Below are 26,001 nucleotides of genomic sequence, written 5' to 3' on the forward strand. Positions count from 1 at the left end.
GATCGGAAGGAGAAAGTGTTTGATCAGGCGCTGGTGACAGCTGGCATGGCTTGAACCAGCACTCTCCAAAATCAGGCTGCTTGCGACGATCCGTAATCAACAGAAACATCGGCACCAGTGCTTCGATCTCAGTGCAATACCCACCAGCCAAGTGACATCAAACCAGTTGGTCCTTTGGTACGAGTAACCACTACTACCAACTTGCTCATACGTGTCTTGCAGCCCGTCAAGAGTGACATTGAAGAGTGGGAGTGCTAGCAGCCTACCAGATGGAAAGTGGGCGAGCTGAAACCCAACCTCAAACTCGCTTTCAATCTGTCACGATTGGTGCCTCAGAAACCGGGGTTGGTCGGCCAATCCCTCGGTTCACCCCCGCCTTGCCCCTTGGCCGATGGAACAACCTGCAACACTTTGGCGAGGCTGTCGATCCACATTCCGTCTCAGCCTCGCCCTGCCTCGCCACGCCTTGTTTGAGGAATCTGCTGTTCTTCCTACCTTGACCTGGCCATTGGGCTATGGTTGCAATGTACACTAAACATTGACAAACTTCTTGCCCAGCCACAACTCTGCTAAACCACTCATTTGGGAAACATGGACCCCAATACGACGAAGGAATAGGGGACATCCTGAATGTAAGTGATTGATTATCTGCCTCTATCTCAGCAATACAAATTGACCAATGTTCCTACTGTCCCGACTCATGCTTCTCTTCACCCATCCTGTCTTTCCTTTGCCAATCCTCGATTTCACTTTTCCACTCTTTTTCACTTTCGTTCAATTCGTATACTGCTGGTTCAGTCTTTCAATTCCATCAACATGCCTTACAACGGGACTTCAAAATCATTCCTTCTTCTCCTCGTTCTGAACTGTGAGTACTTCGCATAGCCAATGATCGACCCTACTCTAACTCTCATGTTCTAGTGGCTCTTTTTGTTTTCGGTCAAGGAGGCACCCAATTCATTACAGGAGTATGCACAAGTGACGCAGATTGCGCTTCGGGCTGCTGTGGCTTCAACACCGGCAAATGTGCCGGGCCTGTCATCGCGCAGGAGCGTGATGGCGGTTGTGGATTCGGCGATGGTACACCAAATGATCGCGCTGCCCAAGCATTCCGCAACGGTCAAGCAACCACACCCGCCACCAATACTCCTCCAGCCAACAATGGTAATGCCAACACAGGAAATACCGGCAACACCGGCAGCTCCGGCAGCACTGGTACAGGAACCCAATTCATCACGGGAGTCTGCACAAGTGATGCAGATTGTGCCTCTGGTTGCTGTGGTTTCAACACTGGAAAGTGTGCTGGTGCTATCGTGGCTCAAGAACGGGATGGAGGTTGTGGGTTTGGCGATGGCACCCCCAATGACCGTGCCGCTCAAGCTCTCCGTGGCGGTCAGGCTACAACTCCCGCCAGCTCTGCTCCTCCTGCTACTGGCAATACCGGCAACACAGGTAGCACTGGAGGCACGGGTGGCGCAACCAACATCAACCAAAGTGCTCCTGGAGCTCAAAATGTTGGCAAAGGCAACGCAGCACAGTTTATTACCGGTCAGTGTCTAAGCGACGCCGATTGTGCATCTGGATGCTGTGGCTTCAACACTGGAAAGTGTGCAGGCGCGATCATTGCCCAGACTCGAGATGGAGGATGTGGCTTCGGAAATGCTACACCCAACGACAACGCGGCCAAGGCTTTGAGAGGAGCTGGAAAGCGTGATGTTGAGTTTACGGCATAGATATGCTCGGCTGGTCTGGGACGGCCGTTGAAAAATGTAAATAACGATGTATCGCATGATGAGTTGCATAGCACAGGCTTTTTGATTTCTCACTCACTATTTGGGTATTGCATTCTCCGGCATTTAGAAAAAGTGGGGGAATTTTTGGGGAGAGGGTATCCATAGCTGGTGGCCATCAAAGACCACTATAACAATACCTCATTGTCACCAACTACACTATTCATTAGCGTAGATCCTGTAGCTTCAAGCTCCATCAAAGTGACTTTCCTCGCACAAGACCTTCCCAGAGGCACATGCTGGGGCTCGACTCTCGAGCTCCCAGAAGCCCGATTTTATATCATACACCAACCCACACACAAGAAAAGCGATGCTGATATCAGGTCTGTTCTTGATGGCCCGAAGAGACATTCCCACGTGCCCATGCGATCATGTCTTGTGTCTCTTTGTCATCATTGACAGTCAGAACTCGATTCGATATCTCGCTCACCAACAGGCTGCCAAACTTTTCCGCCCACCACACCTGATGCCCGAGCTTGTCAACGAGCACACCCCAGAACATCAACACCAGGAGTGCGGCATTGTCCTCATCTTTCAGAGCCTTGATGTAATCCTCTCCAGCAACATTCAGCCAGCCGAGAGCGTATCCTCGCGACAGGTCATCCACACATTTCTCAAAACACTCGGTGAGCATCGATATTGCCTTTTTGCAGATCTCCCAGTGCGCAATTTGACCAATATTGTATTCGCCTGGTTTGTCTCGGGCTGCAACTATCTTCTTGTCATTGAAGTCTCTTAAATGTCCAAAAGCTGTTCTTGTTGGGCCATCGACCATCGTGCGAGGTAGATCTTCCCACGGCACCAACTTTTGGATCTGGGGGTTGCTCAACAGCAAATCTACGTTGATGTCCAATATCGGAACGCACCCTCGAAGCATCTCAAAATGAACAATCGCGTTCTGTACCATGTCATGTGAGATCCCTACCCCCGGCGTCGACGCAAATTGAGCAGACGCAATCGCCAGTATCATTAATATCAACGAGCAGGCGAAAGCCGCTTCGTGGCTTTCTGAATCAATCCGTGGAACGTATGATCGGAAAGACCCAAGCGCCAGTGCATGATACTCAACTGCAGAGTTGACGTATTGTTCCGACTCCGCCTCTATCGCCGCCCTGGCACAATCGTATGCCGAAAGAGCTAAAAGTCCATTCAACAAGAAGTCATACTGAACCGCCAAAGCTGGGACTTTCTGCTGCCACAGTTCCCCATCATTGACTTGAGGGGTCACGCAGCTCTTGTAAGTTCCTGTTGACCAGCGATGCATCAATTGAAGTTCTAACAGTCGACGATCTGCCGGCAGCCGCACTTGAGTGACCCTCGATGATACGGCATCGAGGGCAGACCCTTTCTGAGCTTCGGAGGGTGAAGAGATCTTGGGAACCGGTCCAATGCTTGTATACTCACAGGGTGTCCCACGTAGCTTACAACGCTCACACGGTGGACCCCCTTCGTCGCATTTGATATGTCGACTCTTGCAATTGATGCATCCCCGGCGTGACTTCGCGTGTGATCGACGGGGCGGCATGTCGCCTCACTAGGCTAGGGTGAGCCTCGTGCGGCAACGCAATTATGATGTGTGTAAACACTTCAGCCGCACCTCAATGAACAGATTCGGTAACAGTAGAGGCAGAACAAATAGGACGTTGACATGGAGGCAGAAGGGGAAGAAGTAACGTGTCGTTGCGGATACGTGTACGAGTACGAGTTCGGATACGATCACGTGCCTCGCCAGAGGCAGAGGTCTCTTGGCACCTGGAGACTTCACCAGGGACGGTCAAGTGCGGAGTGTAACCTGCTCGGTAAACGACTTCGTACTCGTAAAGGAGCCTCGAAGGAGGCGCACATGGACCTGATCCTGCTATGGCCACGACTACGATATATAGGTAGGCTTATCTCTTGCATCGTGTAACTTACCAGACATGCATCCTCCCAAGTACCAGTTGTGAAATGTCTGCACGTCCCTCACTGGGACATTTTGGCAAAATCATCGTACGCACTATGGCGACCTCAGTACGCAATAGTCAAACGTTCAACCTTTCTGATGGCAGAGTCCTGGGTTTTGCAGAATATGGCAAACCGGACGGTAATCCACTCCTGTATTTCCATGGCTATCCCTCCTCCCGCCTTGAAGCCAGTGTAACCGATCAGATCGGCCGGCGTCTTGGTGTGCGGATTCTAGCGCTCGACCGGCCGGGATTTGGTCTCTCGACGCCTCAGCCTGACCGCCGTATACTCGACTGGCCTACTGACGTCCAAGAGTTCGCCAAGGGTCAAAACCTCTCTGAATTTGCGGTTCTTGGTTTATCTGGAGGCGGACCGTTTGCCTTAGCTTGTGGGCACTTGCTACCACGGAGTATGGTCACTGGGGTGGGCTTGTTTGCCTCAGGGCCGCCTTGGGTTGCGGATCCTTCCCAGATGTCGTACATGCACCGAGTCACGAGGCTTGCTGCGAATACTTGGCCTAGTGGATTGCGAGTGTTTTTGAATGCTACTGTTGGGCTTGTGAAATGGATCCTCGAAACCAGAATGATCTCCCGGTGGATCGACCGGTGGCTACACGAACAGGATCGGAAGAAGGAGGAGGCCAACTCCGCCGGAAATGATGATGCTCCAAGTGCCGCTCCGTTGAGAAGACCTACGAGCGAGAGAAGACAGGATTTGGTACGACTGGTGATCGGTGAGCCCTTTGTGCAAGGCGCTGAAGCGGCAGTGCATGAGGCAAGATTGTTGTCGTCAGATGATTGGGGCTTTCAATTCGAAGACGTCCAATATGACCCGATCTGGATCTGGCATGGTGCGCAGGACGCCAACGCGCCTGTTGGGATGATCCGATACTTGGCGGAACGATTACCACATAGCAAGCTCCGGGTTTTTGAGGGTGACACGCATTATACCATGTTCAAGCATTTCGAGGGTGCCGTATCAGATCTGTTGAATATCGCTGGTCGCGAAGAACCCTCATCGAACACATCCATTGCAACGGCGGAGTGATTTCCATGTCATCCTGAACGCTGGGTGATTATCATAAAGCCAGGGTTATCATCTCAGCCTGAGCAAGGTCAGAGCATGCTACACAAAGCTTTGCCTCTGAACTCTTCTACAAACGAAAATGCAACCTAAGTCACTATCCCACATGGTCAATGCCAAACCACTCCAACTCCTTGCTCAGATCGATCTTCAAGTGAAGCCCTCAGCTAGACACATGTCTTATTGTACCCTCGGTTTACTAAGCGGCTCTAGCCTAATCGCCAATGCATACTCGCTTTTCCTGGATGGTCCAAGACGTTGTCAAATCTCCACTGTCATCTGGTATCTCTGTGGCTGGCTGTGATGTTATGACCGCCCTGGCAAGCAATGGCATCTGGTTCAATGGCCGGAGCAAGGTGCATTGATCGTGCAATTTGTCCCATACACGTTTTTTGGCGACAGCCTGACCTGATCAACACCTGATATCAAACAGTCCAAATTCGAAGTATTGACCTACTTTTAATCTATCCTATTCAGCTCGAAACTCCTCTAATGCTCCGTACATATGCCAAATCTGGCATAGTCCGACCGCTGAAAATCAGCTCCCAGCTGCAAATGATGTTTCTGAACACGCTAAAAAACAACAAAGATATTGTATCACAGTCATTCGGAGTATCATCATGCCTCCGCGTATGGGTCGGCTATCAGACCTTCTTCAACCATTCGTCTGGCCGTAGGATAAAGGGCTCTTGCGGCATTGCTCTGCCTGGCAAGGACATATTCCGGTGTCAGATCCGTAAATCCATTCAACTTGAGATCCTTCTGCGCACGTTGTATGCCAAACACGTGCAGAACGTAGGTTGCAGAGTAATTGATATGCCACTTGGGCCAGTGCTTTGGGTCGTCAAATCGATCAAAGAGGCCCTCCCAGATGTCGCTGAGATCTTGTAGCGGACTGTCGTTGTGGATGTCGTAGAATCGATTATAGGATGGCGTGGTGAAGTCTCCTGGAGTGAATGCATCTTGCTCCATAATGAGGACTTCACCTGGTTGTGGTACCAACCGCGGCGCAAGATAGGTGAGGAGGGTGTTGCTGTGGTGCGTCCATGTGCCATCATATGCTAGAGCCATCTTCTCAGACCATGTTTTCATCAGGTCGGAATCCCTCCGTGCCATGTAGGTCCCGGTTTGGATTCGATTGCTCGGCTCTCTTCCAACAACAGCTTTGAATCCCGAGTACCGTAATGGCTTGATGTCACGTAGAGGATGAGCATCCCAATCAAGGTAGATACCACCATATGTCCGCATCATGTGTAGCCTCAAAAAATCAGACTTGTGTTCAATTCTGTCGATGGTCCTATTTGTGCCGGGCACATGGCTTGGTGCCGTGATATGGTTGACCTCAACATTTGGTTGCCCGGTGATGAGTAGATTCCACTCGTCCTCGGGAGTCTCGGTACCGGGTTCGGGCAAGAAATCACCCTCCGCGATATCGGTATGAATGAAGATCTTGTCAGGCTTCCAGTAGATTGAGACAGCGTACAAAGAGAGGAAGTGCTTAAATTCCAGACGTGTATTCGTGTTGTTTTTAAGTGGGTTCAAAAGCCACACGTAGTGGACAATGTTCGGTATGGGTTCGATCTTGGCTTGGAAAAGGTCATCAACAGCAGTGGTGCCAAGTGCAGCGCTGTCGGTGACCTCACTATCAGAGACACCATCAAAGCTATTGGCGACCTGACTATCAATGACGTCCCCAACCGTATCGGCGACGCTCGAGCCAGCGGTCGACGTAGCAGCAAGGAATGTGGAAGTTGATAGCTGGTAGTCTGAAAGCTGGGTAGCCACGTATATGAGCACAACAATGATGATACCGATGCCAACAATTTTGTGCGATGTTCTAGGTCGTATCCGAGCTACAACTGGGGATAGTTTTTCGTAGTCCATGGCTGCGGAATTTGAGAATATCAGGGGATGGAAAGTGTAGGATCCCCCCGCCGAGATCTGGTAAGACTAAGCTGAAGCCGACTAGGTGGTAAAAGGTCGAGGAAACGCATTTTGGAGGGGATCTGACAGTAGACTTTATCACCGAAATAGTCTTGCCAACGTACACTGGGTCCGGCCGTGAAAAGTGATGCGTACGAACCCCTGAGGTTAGAGTATCTGAAGACATCAAAGCTTTGAAGGGTGGCAGACTTTTTGACATGAGGACTGGAACACCTGGAGCGAAACCATTTGCGAACTTGAGTTTGAGTCTCTGCTCCGTTCGAGAACGTTTTCATTTGCTTTGGCTTTCAATGGTTCCTCAGTAGAGATTATGGTGTAGCGTTTGTCCTCAATTCACCACTTCATCAAGTCCAACCAGTGACATTTTCATTTCTGCCTGGCAGCAGCAACATGAACCTTACCTTCAAGTTGGTTTTATGTCTTCCCCATCGGGGCGGCCCCCAAGGCCTGGCCGAGGGGCCGAGGGGCCGAGGCGGAGACCACGCAAAAGGTTGATGGGTTTGAACATCAATCCTGGTCGCCAAGCATGTAAAGCCAACCTACCTGGGTATGACTTGAGAATTCCCATGAGTAATTCCCATAATAGCTCCAAGGCAGATCTTGCCTGAGGCTGCTTATCGCTTTGGCAGAGATCTCTTGGTAAGATACCTCTCAAACGCTTTGACTGGCTTTGTTGAAAGTTCGCTACACATTAGAAAAAGCCAAGGCTTCAGCGACCAGGTGGTTCCCACGAGCAACTCCCAGCTTCTACTCCTGACACCTTGGTTACGGTTAGTGGTTCTTTTAAGATCGAGCTTGGACCGGATAGCACCAGCCTCCAGTGACGAACCAAGCCTTTTCATAGTCGTTGTCATGGCTTGCCAGGTCTAGAGATCGATTTCCTAGCCCTCGTACTTTCATATCCCCTTCTGTCTGCCATGGCCGCGTTGCAGCTTCGGCACGTACCCTATGCGCGAAAGAACCTGTCTCGTGGCACACAGTCTTGTCAACGGTGTCAGTCAGCCCAGAGGGTCACGAATACTATGTAGCTAACTAATCCTGACCGTCATGAATTCTCGCCTGTCAGATGTTTTACTACTACTATTTCAAGTGAACGACACATCTCCAACTCTAACCACCCCGAAGCTTATCCTTCCAGCCCCTTTCAGCTATGCCATCCAGAGATGTCGCCATGGGCCAGGAATGCTACGACAACTACATACCTGTGCCAATGCTCAGGAGTCCGTGACCGAGCAATAATTTCAAACGACACAATTGACAGCAGTCAGACAAGCTAGTCCGGCACCGATCATGTTCACCCCTTGTTACCGGGAGTTCCATACACTCGGGGCGACCATGGTCTGAGCATATTCAAATTGTTCTTCTGTGAGATATATGTACTATGGGATAACCCCTCAGGGCGGTTCCATTGAAGAATCGCTCTCGCCGTTGCCAGCAATCCCTGACAAACGACAGCCAACATGCAGGAGCTACCGACGGCGGAGAAGCAAAACCACAACTACGCTGCTGTTGCAACAAATTCCGAAGAAGCTGATGTGACGGCGTCCACGTCTAATCAATCACAGGGTGATGTTCACATCACTTTCATCCTCCTACTGTGAGTCGCACCAAGTCGATTCCGGATAACAACATGACTGGCAGGGTGCGAATGTTCTCCTGCTGACGCATCATTACGACAGGTGCTGGGTGATGTTGAGCTCAGGATTGATCATGTTTAACAAGTATATTATTGGTTCTTTGGACTTTGGTATGTCATCTTGAAATAATATCCCACCAGACTGTTGGCAATCCGAAATACGTTGACTAACAGCATGTGTCGTCCCTAGCATACCGTATGCTACAATTTCCAACTCAATCTCTTCGATTATCGAAGAAGGACTCAGAGATAGCTAACACCTCCCTCACTTACAGCAACAACACTGGTGTTCTGGCACTGCGTGTGTACCATGACAGCCACGCAATTGATTGCGCGTTGCACAAACAAGATCGACACGGGAAAACAGTTTGGCACCAGCACGAAAAAGTTTTTCGGCGTCATCGTACCGATAGGTCTCATGTTCACGGGAAGCCTGATATTCAACAATCTTCCTTACCTTACGCTTAATGTGGCCTTCATTCAGATGATTAAGGTATGTGATTACTTTATATCCGACACTTTCCCCTCTTCACAATCCCTCTACGATTGTGACGAGCTAATGCTGACCATGTTACATTCTAGTCTCTCGGCCCTGCAACAATCGTTTTCGCGCTCTACACTCTCAGACTCGCCACTCCATCATACAGAGAATGTATTGCCATCAGTTTGATCATTGCCGGTTTCTTGTTCTGTATGCTGGGCGAGATCAAATTCTCACTAAAAGGCACGACATATCAAGTTCTAGGACTTCTATTCGAAGCATATCGTGGCGGATTAACGCAAAAGTGTTTCACGCAGGAGGAACGACTGGATCCGCTTGCATTTCTCTACTATTTTGCGCCTGTCTCGACACTTGCTGTGGGAACCATTGCGGCGGCTACTGAATGGCAAGGAGATATCTGGGGACATACTGGAGAGGTCTGGAGCCATGTGCAAGCGATACACCCCAGTATTTTTGCTGCAAATGGTGCCATGGCGTTCTCGCTCAATATTGTGATCACGGCTCTGGTAAGTGGATTCATGATTGATGCATGGTACATTATGAGTTTTGAAGAATAAAGACTGACCGAATGCTCTCCTGGTCATTAGCTCAAACGGACTGGTGCCTTGACCATCCCGTTGCTCGGCTTGGTACGCACTGTTTTAGTGATGGTAGGCTCTGTGGTGATCTGGAACACGGTTGTCACACCGCTTCAGCTATTTGGTTTCTTCATCACAGTCAATGGCTTGGTGTGGTACTATGTGTTGAAAGCACGCAAGCAATGAAGAGCACTGGAGAATACTAGCACGGAGTGATTCTTGACGGTGGTGGCGAGACCTATAATACTCATATCTAGGCTGTCAGCGCACAGAGTAGGTCGTCCATCCTTTAGGGAGCACCTGTCAAGCGACACTCCTGAACCTAACTTAAAACAAGCCTTAGATCTTGGTCGGTCCAAAACTTCAGTAATGCCAGTGAACTGCGAATTTGGGCATGAATATTGGCTGTTCATTTGAAGAGCCAAAGGGACAACCTTCCCACCAGGACAAGCCCCAGGCAACGGGATAGATGTCTCAAGGACATACAGTTCTGCAAGATCGTGTTCACGCGTTTGAGTATCGTGGAAGGTTGCAGAGCAAGGGACACAGTTTACTGGAACCTGGCCAGCTTGAGGGCTACGTCCTGGCGGGAGAAGGCACTCTGCAAGCCGGTTTAATGGCAGCTGAGGGCTACCGAAATATCTTCATTGACGACAAGCTTTAAATGTTACCACGATTGATCAGCTCGAGCTCCAGGATATTGTGCTCCAAAATCTACACGATATCCACAACCACTTTCCCGAAATGCTTTGCATCCTCGAGATACCGATATGCCTCCTTGACTTCAGCCAAGGAGAACACCTTCTCATCGATGACCGGCTTGAGTTTCGAAACTTGAATCAACCGATTCATTTCCTCTTGCATCTGCCTGCTGCCCACCATAATTCTCCTACGATCCGTCGTTTCTTCATCGTGAATGAAGTTCGACTGAGGCCCTGATCCACCTGGATGTCTCGCCCGTGCACCAACGATGGCAAGTTGCGCCCCAATTGCAGCAGCCAGCTTCGACTGGCGGAGCGTGTCTGATCCGCCTATCTCAACCACAAAATCGACACCCTGGCCATCATGCGATAGACTTCTTGCAGTCTGTCCCCATGCAGCGTCCTCCTTGTAGTTGATCACGTGGTCTGCTCCAAGCTGCGTGAGCCGTTCAGCCTTGTCTGCGCTGCTGGTAGTTGCGATTACTTGTGCTCCACCAAGCTTCGCAAATTGCAGCGCAAAGATACTCACTCCGCCCGTTCCCTGAGTCAACACTATCTCACCGGGCTTTAGAGTCCTCGAACCTCCATACAATGCGTTCCAAGCCGTCAATGCAGCACAGGGTAAAGTAGCTGCTTCGCGATGAGACAAATTGTCCGGGATGGCCACGCAAGCCTGCTCATTGAAAATGGCGTACTGTCGGAGAGCGCCATCGTGGAACGTTCCCAATTGAGAAGGTGCATTTTTAGCACTGAGGGTTCCGTAAAAATGCGTTCCGTGGAAGATGGGCGAGACTCGCTGTCCAATGGTAAATCGTGTCACTTTTGGGCCGACTTGGACCACTTCGCCGGCGCCATCAGATCTGGAATGGAGCTTAGTTGAGCACTTCTATGAGCAGCAACTACGCCGGTCTCCACTCACCCCTGGACCACGCCGTCTCGGGCTTTGAGCATATAAGTCCCCTGCAGTCATGTCAGATAGGAGATGCTATCCAAAGAATGATGGGAAAGGCGGAAAGGACATCAAGCCGATGGGTCCACCCCTACTTGCCCTCGCAACTTTGAGATCCCTGAAATTGAGCGATGCAGCATGAAGCTTGATTTGAATCTCGTAGTCTCCAGGATCCGGTATCTCGACTTCTTCGAGGAAAAGGCTCTCGACCCCATTCGTGCCTCGAAGTATCCATTGTTGCGATCTCATGACTGAGTCGGTTGTTTGGATTTGGTCCTTTCCAAGCGGATTTGGACGACTGCGTGTGCAGACAGGCCACAGGACGGGAATCTCGTTGACGATGGATGCCCTTTAGTTCGAGTCTTGCAATGAATTTGCGAGGCTTTGGAGAAAAGAGGAAGCGAAAGTAGAAACGATGGGGGACCTTGAGGCTTTTGTGCTATGATTATGCACATCATATCAGTCGGTCGCCATGGTTCGATTAGTGATTCGGATGTTCGATTTGACATAGCACCCTTAGGGTTACTCCTACAGTAGTCGCAACTCGGTACATCAGTCTATCCGCTCCCAGTCAAAGGAAGCAACACCTCTGGCTTCTCTCACTCCTTGCATCGGGTGTTGAACCAGCAATGACCTATGAAAGCAAGTCCGGGACCAGTTCACGGTATTACAGTTTGATGGACCCCTACTCAGGGATAATCAGACCAGTGCGACATGCATTGGACCAACCGTAGACGTAGAGGGTCAGTGCCAGCTTCTGCTGAATTCTTCGAATGAGAGGGCGAGAGTGTCTTCAGATGGAGACTGAGGCCCCTGATTAAGATCAGTCGACTGGGTGCCTGCCAAGACACAAAAATATACGAGGCCAACTACGGGATGGGCAAGTCCTGGATTGAGATGAAGGCAAAAGAACAGATTTGTGGAACATCACATACAACATGATTTGACTGAAAGTTAGAGTATTACTTTAATGAATACTCAATACTCTCTCCTTGTGCAATTGGTCAGGGACAAGCGACTCATGTATTTTTCTCCAATTCGAGCAGTATGCAGATCTAGACTTGCACCACGACTATGTCCGTGTTTAATTTGCCCTGTAACTATTTGTATTATTAAACAGAAGGCTAATAACGATCCAAAATTTCACAGGTAGCTTATATTGGTCCGGTGATTGTTGATTTATTTTCGCTGGGTGGCAAGGTCGACTACAACACCCGACGCCTGCAAGAGTATGAGGTGGCTCGAGGTTGACAGTGTAACGAAGTGCTACAATTCACCATGATAATGCTCCGAAGAGTGGCCTTGCAGGCACCAGCTAGCCAAGGAGCCAGCCATTCTCCATCTGTACATATTACCATATGCCCTGTAAGATTCATCCGCAACGCTATGAACTCTGGCGCTCACAAGACCCGTTGCTCTCATTTAGGTCTCATGATGATTGTTTACTCCCCCTTCAGCTTGTCCTGAGTGACAGAGAATGCATCTTCAAGCAGCTGATTTTCCTCCTTAATATGGCTGGACTTCAAACCGGTCGCCACCGATGCGCTAGGATCTCTGCCCGCATACATGACATGTCGTCGGTTATGGTGTTCCGTCTCGTTGAGGAGAGTTTCGATGCGAGGCTGGACGAAACTCCAAGCGCCAGCGTTGAGTGGCTCTTCTTGACACCAGACAATTGTCTTTGCGTTTTTGTAAGTGTCCAGATTCTCCTTCAACTGGGCCCATGGGAAGGGATTCAACTGTTCGATACGAGTGATTGCTGTTTTGTTATGACCCTTCTCACCACGGAACTTGTGGAGTGCAGTGTATACTTGGCCACTGCAAAGAACCACACGGTCAATTTCTTCTGGCTCAACGATAGCTTTGCCGTGCTCTGGATCTGGGATGATCCACTTGAAATGTGAATCGCCAGTGAAATCTTCAATATTGGATCGCGCAAGGGGATGTCGAAGGAGTGACTTGGAGAAGAAGATGATCAAGGCTGTTGAACTGGTCAGCAGGAGAGAATTGGGATGACAAAGCAAACTTACGTTTTCGGAACTGCCTGTTCATCTGTCGTCGCAAGATGTGGAAATAGTTGGAGGGCTCAGTCATGTAGGCGACCTGCATGTTGCAGTCCTGGTGCTGGCGATCGAGTTTATCAGCTGAGGGGAAGATACGAGGTTCCTCATTGCAAAGTTGGAGGTAGCGCTCCATTCGACCAGAGGAATGCTCTGGGCCTTGACCATCGTAACCATGGGGTAGTGAGCATACGAGACCAGATCGCTGTAGCCACTTGACTTCACCAGAAGCAATAAATTGGTCGATGATACACTGGGCGTTGTTTGCGAAATCACCGAACTGAGCTTCCCACATCACAAGTGCATTAGGAGACGACAATGAGTACCCGTACTCGAAGCCTAGGCAACCGAACTCACTCAATGATGAATTGGAGATGGAGAAGGCTCCTTGTTCCTTGGTCAAGTTGTTAAGGGGAGTCCAAGTCTTCTCGGTTTCCTGGTCGTGGAGAACGGCATGTCGCTGTGAGAAGGTACCTCTTTCCACATCTTGACCAGACACTCGAACGTGATGGCCCTCAAGACACAGGGATCCAAAGGCAAGAGCTTCGGCAGTAGACCAATCAATATTTTTGTCCTCGTCAACCGCCTTCTTTCGGCCTGCTAGAATACGCTTGAGATTACGATGAATGGTGAATCCTTCTGGAGCCTCGGCAATTTTCGTGCCGACCTCTGTCAAGATGTCTTTTGGGATACCGGTAGGTGGATGGGGAAGTACCTCGGTGGCGAGCTCCTTTGGTGATTTGAAGCCATTCCAGGCAGATGTGAGCCACTCTTTTCCAGTGGGCTGATAGTCCTTGCTGCGATCAAAACTGTCGTTCAGCATACCCAATACCCATTTCTTGTGTTCATCAATGTCTTCTTTGGTGAAGGTGCCCTCGTCAAGTAGCTTCTGGACGTATTTATCGATTTGTGGGACTTGAGATTCGATGCGTTTGTACATGAGAGGCTGAGTGAAAGACGGTTGGTCTGTCTCGTTGTGGCCTTGTTTTCGATAGCAGACAATGTCGACGACCACATCTTTTTTGAAATCAGCTCGCCAGTCCGCCGCAAGCTGACAGACAAAGTTGACAGCTTCAACATCATCACCGTTGACATGGAAGACGGGGGCATCGATTGCTTTGGCGATATCGGAGCAATAAGGCGTGGATCGTGCGAATCGTGGATCGGTGGTAAAGCCGATCTGGTTGTTGACGATGATGTGAATGGTTCCGCCGGTTGAGTAGGCAGGGAGAGCATAGAATCCCATGGTCTCATACACTACACCTTGAGCAGCGAATGCAGCATCTCCGTGCAGCAAGACGCCCATTGCGGTCTTGTGATTTGACTCATCGTTGTTATAGTGCTGGATTGCACGCGTTTTGCCCAAGACGACTGGGTCTTCAGCCTCCAAGTGGGAGGGATTTGCCACGAGGGAAAGCTGGACGCGCTTTCCTGAAGGTGTTGGCCGCTCGAAATTCATGCCGAGATGGTATTTGACATCACCGGAACCCTCATCCGCAGCCTCGGTGGTTCCAGAGAATTCACTGAAGATGGACTCGTTTGGTTTCCGAACGACGTTGCTCAAGACATTGAGTCTTCCTCGATGAGGCATGCCGATGATGATATCCTTGACACCATAATCGACACTGCGATCGATCATGGCTTTCATCCCCGGTACGAGAGTCTCGCAGCCCTCCAGACCAAAACGTTTGTCGTTGGGATATTTTGTGGCAAGAAAGCTTTCAAAGCTGGAACTCCAGATCAATCTGTCGAGAATCCGACGCTTATCGTCGGTGGAATATTTGAAGGGGGTTGGGACTTCGACACGGTTTCTGATCCAGTCGCACTGCTCGCGATCTGGAATATGAATGTATTCCACGCCATAGCTTCCACAGTAGATCTTTTCACAGGCTGCAATAATATCTCGTAGAGTCATCTTCTGGCGATCATCAGTCGCAAATCTTGGGAGAATACCAGGACCCAGGGAGAATTCTTGGTCGAGGTCTTTCTCCGTGAAGCCATAATGTTCTAGCTCCAGCTCTTTTGGCCGACGGTACCCAAAAGCTTCTGCTTCACCTCTGATACCCAGGGGATCGGTCTTGGCCTTGTGATGACCGGTAGATTGGTAGGCTCGAACGAGGAGCTGAACCTTTAAATGATTGGTCACATCATGACCACCCGAGGGCACAGCGGCTGGGGCGACGCCGGCGGCACCTTCAGCTTGTGAGATGAGGCCGGGGGGAGGCTGGAAGGCACGAGAGGTAGGCATGGTGCCATCCTCCATGTTGCGGAAATACGCTTGCCATGAGATATGGACGGAAGAGGGGTCGTTTTTCCACGAAAGGTACATCTCGTCGATATAGTTGGCGGTATTGCCCTGGAGGAAGGAGTCATTGGGATCCTAAGCTTTTGGTTAGCTGCTGCGGCCTCAAATCGAGATTGACGGATACGTCGGTGACATGGGCTACATACCACGCCTTTGTTGGATTCTTCTGCTGCCATGGCATAGTTTCTGCGCTGTATTGAGCGAGTGGTCATAAGGGCCAGGGGCTTCCTTCCAGCAACAAGACCTGTGCAGTTATTGTTTCGCGGGTGGAAAGATGTAAAGAGACATCTGGTGGACCTGGCAGCCCTGACGGGCAGTTTGCCAGCCGCGCAACGATACATTTTGGGAGGTACTCAAGGTCAAATCAAGCTAATGATACAAAGAACGATCCATAGGAAAGTGGAAAGGAACGTAGGTAGGGCACGCCGACGAGTGCCGGTGCTTAGGAGGGAGAGTGGCAAGGTGGAAGAGGGTGGTAAGTGGTAAGTAGGGAGTGGTTGTCCGGAACTCCAAGTTAACAAGAGCTTCGAATTCAGCTTGACCTCACTGGCAGGGCACGTACGAGCAGGCTTGGATCAAATCTGGGGCAGGTGCGGAACTCGAAGCGTTTGGTAGGAGGAAGCGGCCTTCAACCAGTGGCTGCCACAGGCATGGACGCCACAGCTTCTGAAGAGCAACACTTGGACAAGTCACGTGTTGGATCGACTTTGGGTGAGGGATTTGTTCGGTCACGTTACACGGATGGTGAGACAGAAGTTCTTAGCCGCGGCTGCAATGCATGCTCTGTACGAGTAGTGTGGCTGGCCTCTGGTCTGTGGAGAAAGGAAAGCCGTCCCATCCATTGAACTTGCCCCGTGATATTTGCCAAGCCGGGAACTTTACCTACCTAGAATTTCGTATGCAAGTAAAGCAGCACTTCAGTCTTTCCATAATTTTGACTTGGATCTTACATACCTTACCACCTCAACACCCAAGTAACATCGCTAGTCGTTGGGCGGCCTCCCCGTACTTGAACATTAACTAGATGCTACTACTATGTACAGCCTTCCTTCTCAAGGTTTCGGCAATTCTTCTTTACAGTCTGAAGACGACGTCGTTGAGACGTACATCCTGAGATCCATTTCTTTCAAGCTGTTGGGAACAAACACGTATTGTAGCTTCGTCTGATAAGTTCAGTGCCGCAAGGAGATGCTGCAAGCTATCTTCGCTTGATCTGATAAAGGTCGTTGTTTTTTCGTTGTCCATGTGTACCAACGCGAAATCTCCATAGATGAGTGCATCTTTAAAACACCTTTCTGGTGCCTAGCAGCCGTTTCCAGAAATTCAGTACACTGTCAATATCTGCTTGCATTTTACGGGACTATTGTTCGTTGTGAAAATACGGCGGGCCAAGACTATCCCAAACAGCCTCTTGATGTTAGGCCAAGATGGGTGCATCTACTATCTCGAGTGTGGAATTTCCACTTCTCAAGCACAAGAGTTCATCCTGAAAGTCGAACGCCTGGAACGTATTAAAGTCAGTTTCTTATCAACAACCGACCTTCTGATCCCTGGCTTCGTCGATAGACACAATAAGCATCACTACGGGCGCAAGGAGGCCTTGGATGAGTTTGCATGATTTGTAAGTTCTCAATTCCAACAAAGCTTATCATTTGTGCTACAACTTTAAGGAATATATTGCTAGTGATATATTTGTATCAACCTCCACAAAACATATCATCAGGCACGAATGCAGCATATTCATATCTGAACAACCCTTCTGCTTTATAAATATCGATGGTAAAGATTGGTCCCAATCCAGACATAATTCGTGGTAAAATGGGGGTATAAACGTGTTGTTCTAACTACATATCCCATAGTGAAAAGGACACGATCTACATTCTTATCTGGTGGACATATCGAATTCTCTGATTTCCACCTATGATTCTCCGCGTAGTGATCATATCCCTAATTCGACCAGTTCATGGATCGATGTTTGATCCCTTGGTGGGATGGACACTCTCAGGCAGGATCTTCTCAAGGCCCTCAGGAGCTGCCCTCTGAATTGCATCTGGAACAATTGATTCTCCGGTAGCATGGCTTTTGGAAGCACCGGAATTGCTAGTATCGTGGACAGAGTCGGGCACGCTCTCTTCGACTCCTTGGGGGAGCTTTCGTTGTGCTGCTTGGGGAACTATTGCCCGGGAACACACACAGGTTAGAAAGCGTTCGGGAACTTAATCGAGTAAAACTCACCGACTGAATCGCCCTTGGCGTGAGATTGATTGGTAGAATCAGACATGATGGGCAGGTAATGTAGGTGAATTGTTTCGAGTTGGTATTCCGTTTGTCTAGAGTTGTATTTCTCGGTAAGAGAGATATGAGCCGTCCCTCGGGGTGCTCGATATATATTCATGTGTGTTGCTACGGACGGTTACCTTCCATCGCGCCATCGCGTCTAACATCTCGTTTTCGGAAGACAAAGCGTCATGACTTGAGTAAATTAGGTACTATAGGTGTCATAGAGCAGTCAGAGCGAATATTATTCGGCGAGACCGCAGTATCTCTTGTCACAAAAGGTTCCATACTGCTGTGATTGACTCATTGACAGTGAATGAGCCAAAGAAAATTGACTAGTGTAGATAAAATAAGGTGTCGTGAAGTCACGGCAAGGACTTATAAACGAGCCACACTGTTAAAGTCACTGGTAAAAACACACTTAGTATGCTAGCAGGCTCAGGTAATGAAAATGACGTCGAACAGCGCAATTCAAAGTGTCAAAGCTGCATTTATCTGACCTGTGGCGAGCATACCGGAGAATGCTGCCGCCAGCACGGAAGGTCCTGAGCCGGAACTTCGTTCCAAAGGAACTTTCATATCATGGCATCCCAGTAGATACCCCATGACGTTCGAGCCTTGGTGCTGTCTGCCGTGCTTGGATCTGGTATGCGAGATTGCAGAGGTCGAACATCAAGGCCCCTAGAATTGAGCCCTAGAATGCTCTCAATACAGTACAGTCAAGCAGCTACGTCTACCTCTCATATTCTAATTGATAAGGTAGGCACTCCAGTTAAGTGTCTTGGCTTGGCGCTATGGTACGAGAAGGTTGATCATGAGGTGGAGAGATTTTGTTGGCACCCAGGCCGGAAAAGCTCTCCGTTCCACAATGATATCAGCCCTTTGGATTGAGTCCAAATCCCCGATGAGGCTGGAACTCTCCTAAGAAGTTAAGATGATAGTTCCCATTGGTCTGTCTGTTGGTACACCCCAGAGAATAGAGGATGAAGGCCTTCTGAGACAGATTCTTTGATTTTGTCGGTGTGACTTTGAAGCAAATGTTTCCTGAGCCCAAATGTAAATTTTGCCCTGAATCGTGTAGGTTACAATTGTGTTGGGAGGTTGTTGTCAAACAAGGCTCTACGCAAGCCTTGTCAATTTTGGCACGTGGCTTGGGGGGAACTCGTGTTGCTGCCAAGACCTCTCTACTCCGCCGTAATGTTTCGCCGTAACGCAATTTACCACTAGTGCAGTTATCAGCTCGACAAGGACCAAAAACCTCAGCTGGACAGGGTCAATAACCAGTTATTATAGCTCAACGAGGGTCTCAGGAGATGCGGAAAAGGCCATTCTAGATCGTCACCACGCGTAATTTATATAGAGAGAAGAACAGCCTCCATGAGTAGAGAAAACAGAGACAATTGGACAATTCCTGAAGTGCATTCCCTACCGCCAAGCCTCCAACAACTCGTAGCCTTGTCACGTGCCTGTCCTCGATCCCGTTAGTGAAGATGACAAGGCGACGTCATTTCTCGCGCGTAGTCGAGTTCCCACCTCTTGAAAGGAAACTCCCCATTGGTAAAATACCTTTAGTTCTAGTCTCCTGAGGATGTTGATTCTAGTGTACCATGTATCAAGGAATAGTTTCACGAAGTTCTGCGAACTCTGCTTTAAAGGCATGGTATTTCCAATTTCGAAGAATAACCCGTCGTACGTCAGGGCATCCGTCGCTGCCTGGATGACCGCCAAAGCTTCTGCTTCAAGCCCGGTAACTCTTCATGCTCGGAAGGAAAGTCCGGAGGAGTGACGCCACATATGTGCTTTCTGAAGGCGAACTGATCATCCTGCTTAGAATTGCGTTCATGTAGCAATCATGGTTCATGATCTTGTTTATTAGGAATTCCGAATTGACCTCAACTTAGTTACCACCGTGGCATCTCTGGGCTGGTCTTGCATCTGAACCTCTCAGAATCCATCTAATGGCTTCGGACATCAATACTTTCGGAGTTGTATCTGACGGAATCGACCGGGCACAGTTCGGTGTTGCCCCACCTATCCGCGTACCCACAGATCCTCGGCCACCCCCAGAGGCTCTGAAGTATCAAAAGCCTTCTATCAGACACGTCATTGGTGACAACTTGCTTTCAGTGGTAGTACATCCCCAGTACGGCATCAAGAAGATCCGAGCTGCAGTCAAGGAAAAGCGAGAAGCCACAGCCAAGGAGCATGAACCGCCAAACGAGCGCACCGGAGATGAGGATGCACCCACGCTCGCACCCCTTCCTCCTTTCCAATCGATTGACAGTGAACGACTAGAGTATGAATTGAACGAAAAGCCTCGATTTCCCCCCCTGAGAGACTTCATTCATCAGCCCTTCACTGCAGTGCAATCTGTCGTGCAGGATCAGCGTGGTAGCGACTTGGCGGAGAACATCACCAGCCCAGAAGTCGCACATGGAGCGACGGTCGAGCTGGTACGCCAGAGTGACAAGGTGTCGGCTGCGACGACCGAGGATGAGCGGACAACAGCATTCGAAACCTTGGTACAAATGAAGCAACTCAGGCAGGATGCATACGTTCGATGGACAATCGACCGCCATGTGAGACGTGTAGGCAGAATTCAACTACTTGACGGCCCTCCAGCACGGCCATCACTGATCGGGGGAACCACCACCAAAAACGCCGTCGAAAATTGGAAAACATACGCCAGAGATGTGAGTTTTCAGAGATCACAACTGGCAACTGCACTGACAGATTATTAGCTATTGAAATATGAGATTGAGACCTACGCGGAGAATTACGTAGACAATAATTACGAATTACCCCGGCCTAACCGCAAAACTCTTGCCTCAAGCCTTGAGCGAGTCGTCATTGCCTCGACGCCTGTGCAAAATGTTTTCATGAAATTACGAAGCATAGCTCGTTGGGAGAATCCATCGGAGAGCGCCAGATATATGGTTCTATACTTTGTACTCTTATTCTTCAGCCAAATCACACGCATGATGGTGAGAAATGTATCGCTCCACTTGCAGGCTTTTCGCTGATCCACTAGATTCTCTTCATTCTGGTCAAAGTCATGTTTCAAAAGTGGTATCCCACAAGTATAGACGAGCTGAAGGAGTCGATCTGCAAAGCCGAAAATAGTGATGGCACAGCAACGAATTTGACAGATCTTGTTATTCAGTATGGAACCCGTGGCTGGGTCGATCGTGCTATTGAAAATGTAGGTCCCGAGCTCTCCGACTGGCTCGAATACACTGCAGATATACTGGAAATGGCTCGCAAGTCTGTTTCCAACATCCGTTTCCCACAACCACAATTAACATTAGAGCAGTTTCTGTGAATGGCGCAATGCTCGAAGTACGGCGGTGACCTTGATTGTGTTCTCTGCCTGGTGGGTGTTAATCACACTGGCACCAACCTGGCTGCTCGTTCAGATGATCTTCTCCTCAGTTGGATTCACGTTCTTTGTCCTGACACCAATTGCTGTTCGCCATCGACGATATCGCTTGTTGACATCGCCATGGATATGGTTGATGTGGAAGATTCCAACTCACGGTGAGATCTCTGATTTTGTCATTAGTCGCACCACCACGTTTGACTGACTCCATTAGCTGAATGGGCTATTGCTCGCCTCCAGGCGGAAGCTAAACAACATTTGGCAGAGCAAGGGAAGGACGAAACCCAAATTGACACCAACAATACCGAAACACCGCTCGTGATTGGGAGCTATTCATGCACAGGAGGAAATATTGTTGTCACCGCGACCGATGTTACATTCTCGCCGCGGCGCGCAGCAGATGCTACTTGGCGGGTCGAGTTCAGTAACTTGACCGGAATCCAGAAGGTATGCTGCACCTGACCTCATTTTGTCTCGTGTCCTTATTCGTTTCCATAGATTACCGAAGTAAGCAAGGGTGGTGAATATGAAGGAATCATTTTTGAGTCGTTTGATGGCTCAGTACAGCGCGCGCAGCACGTGGACTGTCGGAATGAGGTCTTCTCGCAAATAATAGGGTATAGTGCTTTACCTTGGAAAAGGACTGGGTAGTCATCGGGATATTCATCTTCTGCGTTAAGGGTGCAAATCCATATGATCAAGGAAGTATCAATGACAAAAACAAATCTAGGAACATCTATGAGGGTATTCAGCGTAGTTGTTGGTACATCCCATTGCCTCACCCTCGTCGTTACTACCCCCATATATCAAGGCCCGCGTAGAGAATCGCTCAGAACAAATCCGCATTATGCCATCAAACTCAACCCAACCGTCCAGATTCATATTCTTTAGTGAGTCAAGTCTCCAGGCGTGGGCTCAACGCTGATCTCCTGTAGGATCTTCGGATCCGCCTGCTTGCCTTCGATAAGCTTGAGAACCTCGATCAGCTGTTTTCGGCCGGCAGAGAGTAAGTCTGCATCTTTCCGAGCTGGGATAGCACCGGCGAGAACCTGTGCGGCAGTGACATTCGAGCCATAGAATTCTGCATTCATGGTCTGTTTTTCCTTGATGAGCGTTCCATCCACGGTGACTCCACCGTACAATCCCATGGATTTCGTGTATGTCCAGACAGGCTTGACCTCCTTGATATCGGCAGTACCACCAAGAGGCCCGGCGGCAAGGGCCACTCCACCACCAAGACTCATCTCTGGCTTGGAGTAACTCTCGACTGCCTCGGTGGTGTTGAGCACACACACACAGTCGTAAACATCAACTCCATACACCAGACCAATGGCCCCAGACCGGACTGCGAATGCAGAAGGTGGCGACCAACTACCATCCGGAAGGCGGGCGATGACTATCCCAGAACCCCCCGCGCCTGCCAGGTACATTGCTGCACGGAAGCCACTGAAGATAGCCAACCCTTTTGCATTGATGATGACTTCTTTGGGGATTTTCTTTTTATCTGGACTGAGGTCAGCTTCCTTCCGCGATCAAGGTGCAACGAAAGCGAGCGTGAATAGGACAAACTGACCTATGAAGCTTTTGAGGATTTGTGCCGCCTTGTCGCATTCTTTGTCTAGGCCAGTAGATTTGAAGAATTTCATTCTTACCGCGACTATCGTCTACTTAATGTGGTGCGGATGGTCGGGTGTAGGTTTCGTCGTAGCAAGTCGCCTAATTCTTCAGGGGAGGGTTCGATATTTGCGGGTATTGCGAAGAAATTCTTGATGGTCGACCAAAAACTATGCAGCAGTTTTCTGTTTTATACTCGTTCTCATGGCTTCGCACGCTGAACACAGCCATACTGAACTTCGGACACAGCCCCAGCGATTGAACTTCTTCGCGCTGTATCCGCGTCGCGACTCCCATGTTGCAGGCTGCTCTGCTTGGGAAGAGCATTAAACCGCTGATTCGAGGTTAGTGTTGACAAATGAGGCGAAGAAGGCGCCCACCCGCCCCATATTTTGCGTATACAGGGGGTACGATATAAGCGTATACGCAATAATTCAACTAAGGTCTTGTCACATCAAATAGTTGCTTCGGTTGGAGAACTTCATTACTTGTAGCCACGGCTTTGCTGTTAACTCGAAAAGCATGGCAATAACTGCTAGCAAATTCTAAATACCTAGGTAATTCTCATGCAGGTTGAAGCTTGCAGGTATGCAAGACTATTTCGGTGCAGAACACTTGCAGGACCAGACGTCCTTCAAGCCGGCCAAGCAAATTCTGCGAATATCTTCGGGGGTCTTGTAACCACCCGCGCTATATACCTCGTTGAGGGAACCAAGATATTTGTTGTCGCAGTTTGCCTTTCCATCTTTGTCACTGCGGCTCCGTTAGACCTTGCGAAGAGAATGGGGAGCACACATGCAGTGGTGGGTTGGACATACCAGGTACAGTGATTGAAACAATAATCGCCGCTGATCATGTAGGTTTTGGGGGTCAGTGTTTTCCAGTCATAGTCAGGGTCGTCCGAAGCACAGTAAAAGAAACTTCCGTCGGCAACATCCCCGAATGCATAACCCATCGGATGCAGTCCGGCTAAGGAGAAGGACACCAGGTTTGGGGTGATGCAGGTGAAGACTGCGAGGAGTACTGAGGCTCTCATTGTGCTACTAACAGGTTGGCTTTTGCGCTTTCGCAAAAGTAACTCAACTTGCACTTGTCAAGGGGTTCAGATGTGTCTTAAGAAAGGGTTGAGTGGTGTGTCGAGGCATTCAATAGCCATCTCGATCTTTGGCATTGTTGAAATGATCTGTCAGGCCCCGTACAAAGAAGGATGATCTTAATATTGTTGTTACATTTTTGCCCCTCACATTCTAGTATTGTTGTGCGACTGTCTGAAGCAAAACAATGAACAAAGATCCTGCACAGACACTCACTGATCCATCGCTTAATGTGATAGGGCAGGGGATCTTGTACGAAGTGTATATCGCTGGTTTCAGAGCTCTTAGTCAAGTAACTGTCTATCAACGCCCGACACTTCCTTGCCCTTAAAATACTTGCCCAGGCTGGTTATCCAGATAGATTATCGCCATCTAGTTACTCGGCTACCCACACTGCAGCCATACCCCTACAGAGAATGTGAGTCAGCATAAAAGTATCCAACGATGATTAGCATGAGACGGGATGATACTTACATTCCTGTCCCAACACACATGGAGGTCACGCCAATTTTCTTGCCGGTGCGCTTTAGTTCAGTGAAGAGTGTGCTGACTTGACGAGCACCAGTGCAGCCTAAGGGATGGCCAAATGCAATGGCGCCACCCTTGGGGTTGACTTTCTCAAACGGGATACCTAATTCTTTGACACACCAGACCGCCTGGCTGGCAAATGCCTCGTTGATCTCGAAAATATCGACCTGGTCAGGTGATAGCCCTGAGCCAGCCTTTTGCAATGCCACAGGAATGGCTTTCCAGGGACCAATACCCATCAGCAAAGGGGGCACACCCACCACAGAACTGGACACGAATTTGCCCAGAATTGGCTGACCCAACCGTTCGGCGGTGCTGCGTTTCATGAGGAGTACGGCAGCTGCACCATCAGAGACTTGGCTTGCATTGCCGGCATGGATAGTCCCATCTTTGGCGAATGCTGCTCGGATCTTGGACAGGGATTCAGGGGTGATCCCAGGCCTTACACCATCATCTTTGTCCACCGTGACTGTTTTCTCTTCGTCAGTCTTTGGATCGGTGTACTTGACGGTGATGGGCACAATTTCTTCGTCAAACAAGCCTGATTGTTGTGCTTTGAGTGCCTTCTGATAGGAGGATGCGGCAAAGCTGTCCTGGTCGACTCGTGTTATCTTTCTGTCTTTTGCCATCTGTTCAGATAGAACGCCCATGGGAACCTTGCAATTGGAGGCTTGAAGGTGGTTCTCCAGTAGGTCCGAGAACTCGGTCACTGCGCCAGGGCCATATTGACTGGACATGCTTTCGACGCCGGAACCAATACCAATCTCGATTTGTCCAGCTTTTATGGCGTGTGCAATGTCCACGACCGCCTGTAGACCGGAGGAGCATTGCCGATTGAGGGACTTGACTGCGGTGGATTCGGGGAAGCCTGCGACAAGGGCGGCAGCACGGTATTCGGTGGCACCGCCACCAGGGGCAAGGACGCAGCCTGTCGCGATGTCTTCGACAAGGGATGGATCAATCTTGGATTTGGAGATGAGGTTCTTCAGCGTGAGGGCCAACAGGTCTGCAGCAGCAGTATCTTTCAGTAGACCTTTGCCACCTTTCGTAAAGGGAGTGCGTAGGGCGCAGGTGACGACGACATCGTCTGGAGACTTGGCCAGAACAGAGTTTCGCGGATCGGAGCCAGTAAGTTGACTGGAGACCTGAGAGAGACGCTCCTGTGCCTTGTTCGGAGCTTGTGCACATGTTAAAATCGAACACGGGCGGAAGCGGCGGGCTGAGGTGGACTTACCTTGTGCCATCTTAATGAAAGTGCAAGACACGAGCGGGAATGGTAGGTGTGTAAGTGAAATCTGGGATGGTTGTGGAGGCTCAAAAGAGGTGGAGGGTTGAAGATTGAAGAGTTGGCGGTGGGAGGTTGGATTGGGCTGAAGGAATGGAAGGTAAAGAGAAGTGCCAGAGTATCTATTTATCGAGAAAGTAATCACTACTCGGAGTTTGGTCAGGAACCTGAAGGTAGTCGCAGTCGCATGTGTTTGTGTTATGGTAGAACACTGGCATCAAACCGAGGCATGTGCGATTTGAGGCAGGTGCGACACGGCTATGACGTAATCGGTAGCAGCATGTGACCAGGCAATGCACGTGATGATCATCCCCGATTATCTAAATGCTGAG

The 26,001-nt window shown here is 49.6% G+C and overlaps 11 protein-coding genes across 11 annotated transcripts; 4 read left to right on the top strand and 7 right to left on the bottom strand.

The window, feature by feature from the left end:
* Positions 1-816: 816 nt before the first annotated feature.
* On the top strand, positions 817-1,733 carry LTR84_009075 (uncharacterized protein; the record flags this gene model as incomplete). Its single annotated transcript, XM_064852617.1, has 2 exons — positions 817-868; positions 922-1,733. 2 exons carry the CDS (start codon positions 817-819, stop codon positions 1,731-1,733), a joined length of 864 nt encoding a protein of 287 aa, XP_064701324.1.
* Positions 1,734-2,109: 376 nt separating this feature from the next.
* Positions 2,110-3,315, bottom strand: LTR84_009076 (uncharacterized protein; the record flags this gene model as incomplete). Its single annotated transcript, XM_064852618.1, has 1 exon — positions 2,110-3,315. One exon carries the CDS (start codon positions 3,313-3,315, stop codon positions 2,110-2,112), a length of 1,206 nt encoding a protein of 401 aa, XP_064701325.1.
* A 473-nt stretch (positions 3,316-3,788) lies between these two features.
* Positions 3,789-4,781, top strand: LTR84_009077 (uncharacterized protein; the record flags this gene model as incomplete). The annotated part of the gene is made up of 1 exon (XM_064852619.1): positions 3,789-4,781. One exon carries the CDS (start codon positions 3,789-3,791, stop codon positions 4,779-4,781), a length of 993 nt encoding a protein of 330 aa, XP_064701326.1.
* A 654-nt stretch (positions 4,782-5,435) lies between these two features.
* On the bottom strand, positions 5,436-6,701 carry LTR84_009078 (uncharacterized protein; the record flags this gene model as incomplete). Its single annotated transcript, XM_064852620.1, has 1 exon — positions 5,436-6,701. The coding sequence occupies one exon, from the start codon at positions 6,699-6,701 to the stop codon at positions 5,436-5,438; it is 1,266 nt and encodes a 421-aa protein (XP_064701327.1).
* Positions 6,702-8,221: 1,520 nt separating this feature from the next.
* LTR84_009079 (uncharacterized protein) lies at positions 8,222-9,663 on the top strand (the record flags this gene model as incomplete). The annotated part of the gene is made up of 6 exons (XM_064852621.1): positions 8,222-8,358; positions 8,441-8,508; positions 8,588-8,593; positions 8,673-8,890; positions 8,980-9,405; positions 9,487-9,663. The coding sequence occupies 6 exons, from the start codon at positions 8,222-8,224 to the stop codon at positions 9,661-9,663; spliced, it is 1,032 nt and encodes a 343-aa protein (XP_064701328.1).
* A 528-nt stretch (positions 9,664-10,191) lies between these two features.
* Positions 10,192-11,376, bottom strand: LTR84_009080 (uncharacterized protein; the record flags this gene model as incomplete). The annotated part of the gene is made up of 3 exons (XM_064852622.1): positions 10,192-11,038; positions 11,098-11,119; positions 11,223-11,376. The coding sequence occupies 3 exons, from the start codon at positions 11,374-11,376 to the stop codon at positions 10,192-10,194; spliced, it is 1,023 nt and encodes a 340-aa protein (XP_064701329.1).
* A 1,193-nt stretch (positions 11,377-12,569) lies between these two features.
* Positions 12,570-15,704, bottom strand: KGD1 (2-oxoglutarate dehydrogenase E1 component; the record flags this gene model as incomplete). The annotated part of the gene is made up of 3 exons (XM_064852623.1): positions 12,570-13,108; positions 13,158-15,567; positions 15,639-15,704. The coding sequence occupies 3 exons, from the start codon at positions 15,702-15,704 to the stop codon at positions 12,570-12,572; spliced, it is 3,015 nt and encodes a 1,004-aa protein (XP_064701330.1).
* A 1,749-nt stretch (positions 15,705-17,453) lies between these two features.
* On the bottom strand, positions 17,454-17,773 carry LTR84_009082 (uncharacterized protein; the record flags this gene model as incomplete). Its single annotated transcript, XM_064852624.1, has 2 exons — positions 17,454-17,665; positions 17,728-17,773. 2 exons carry the CDS (start codon positions 17,771-17,773, stop codon positions 17,454-17,456), a joined length of 258 nt encoding a protein of 85 aa, XP_064701331.1.
* A 1,954-nt stretch (positions 17,774-19,727) lies between these two features.
* LTR84_009083 (uncharacterized protein) lies at positions 19,728-21,799 on the top strand (the record flags this gene model as incomplete). Its single annotated transcript, XM_064852625.1, has 6 exons — positions 19,728-20,462; positions 20,511-20,753; positions 20,801-21,033; positions 21,080-21,306; positions 21,363-21,595; positions 21,647-21,799. The coding sequence occupies 6 exons, from the start codon at positions 19,728-19,730 to the stop codon at positions 21,797-21,799; spliced, it is 1,824 nt and encodes a 607-aa protein (XP_064701332.1).
* Positions 21,800-22,035: 236 nt separating this feature from the next.
* On the bottom strand, positions 22,036-22,794 carry LTR84_009084 (uncharacterized protein; the record flags this gene model as incomplete). The annotated part of the gene is made up of 2 exons (XM_064852626.1): positions 22,036-22,652; positions 22,722-22,794. 2 exons carry the CDS (start codon positions 22,792-22,794, stop codon positions 22,036-22,038), a joined length of 690 nt encoding a protein of 229 aa, XP_064701333.1.
* A 1,438-nt stretch (positions 22,795-24,232) lies between these two features.
* On the bottom strand, positions 24,233-25,628 carry LTR84_009085 (uncharacterized protein; the record flags this gene model as incomplete). The annotated part of the gene is made up of 3 exons (XM_064852627.1): positions 24,233-24,263; positions 24,331-25,561; positions 25,619-25,628. 3 exons carry the CDS (start codon positions 25,626-25,628, stop codon positions 24,233-24,235), a joined length of 1,272 nt encoding a protein of 423 aa, XP_064701334.1.
* Positions 25,629-26,001: the final 373 nt, after the last annotated feature.

This window comes from Exophiala bonariae, assembly GCF_035927105.1.
Source record: "Exophiala bonariae strain CCFEE 5792 chromosome Unknown scaffold_35, whole genome shotgun sequence".
NCBI classification, from domain to species: Eukaryota; Fungi; Ascomycota; class Eurotiomycetes; order Chaetothyriales; family Herpotrichiellaceae; genus Exophiala; species Exophiala bonariae.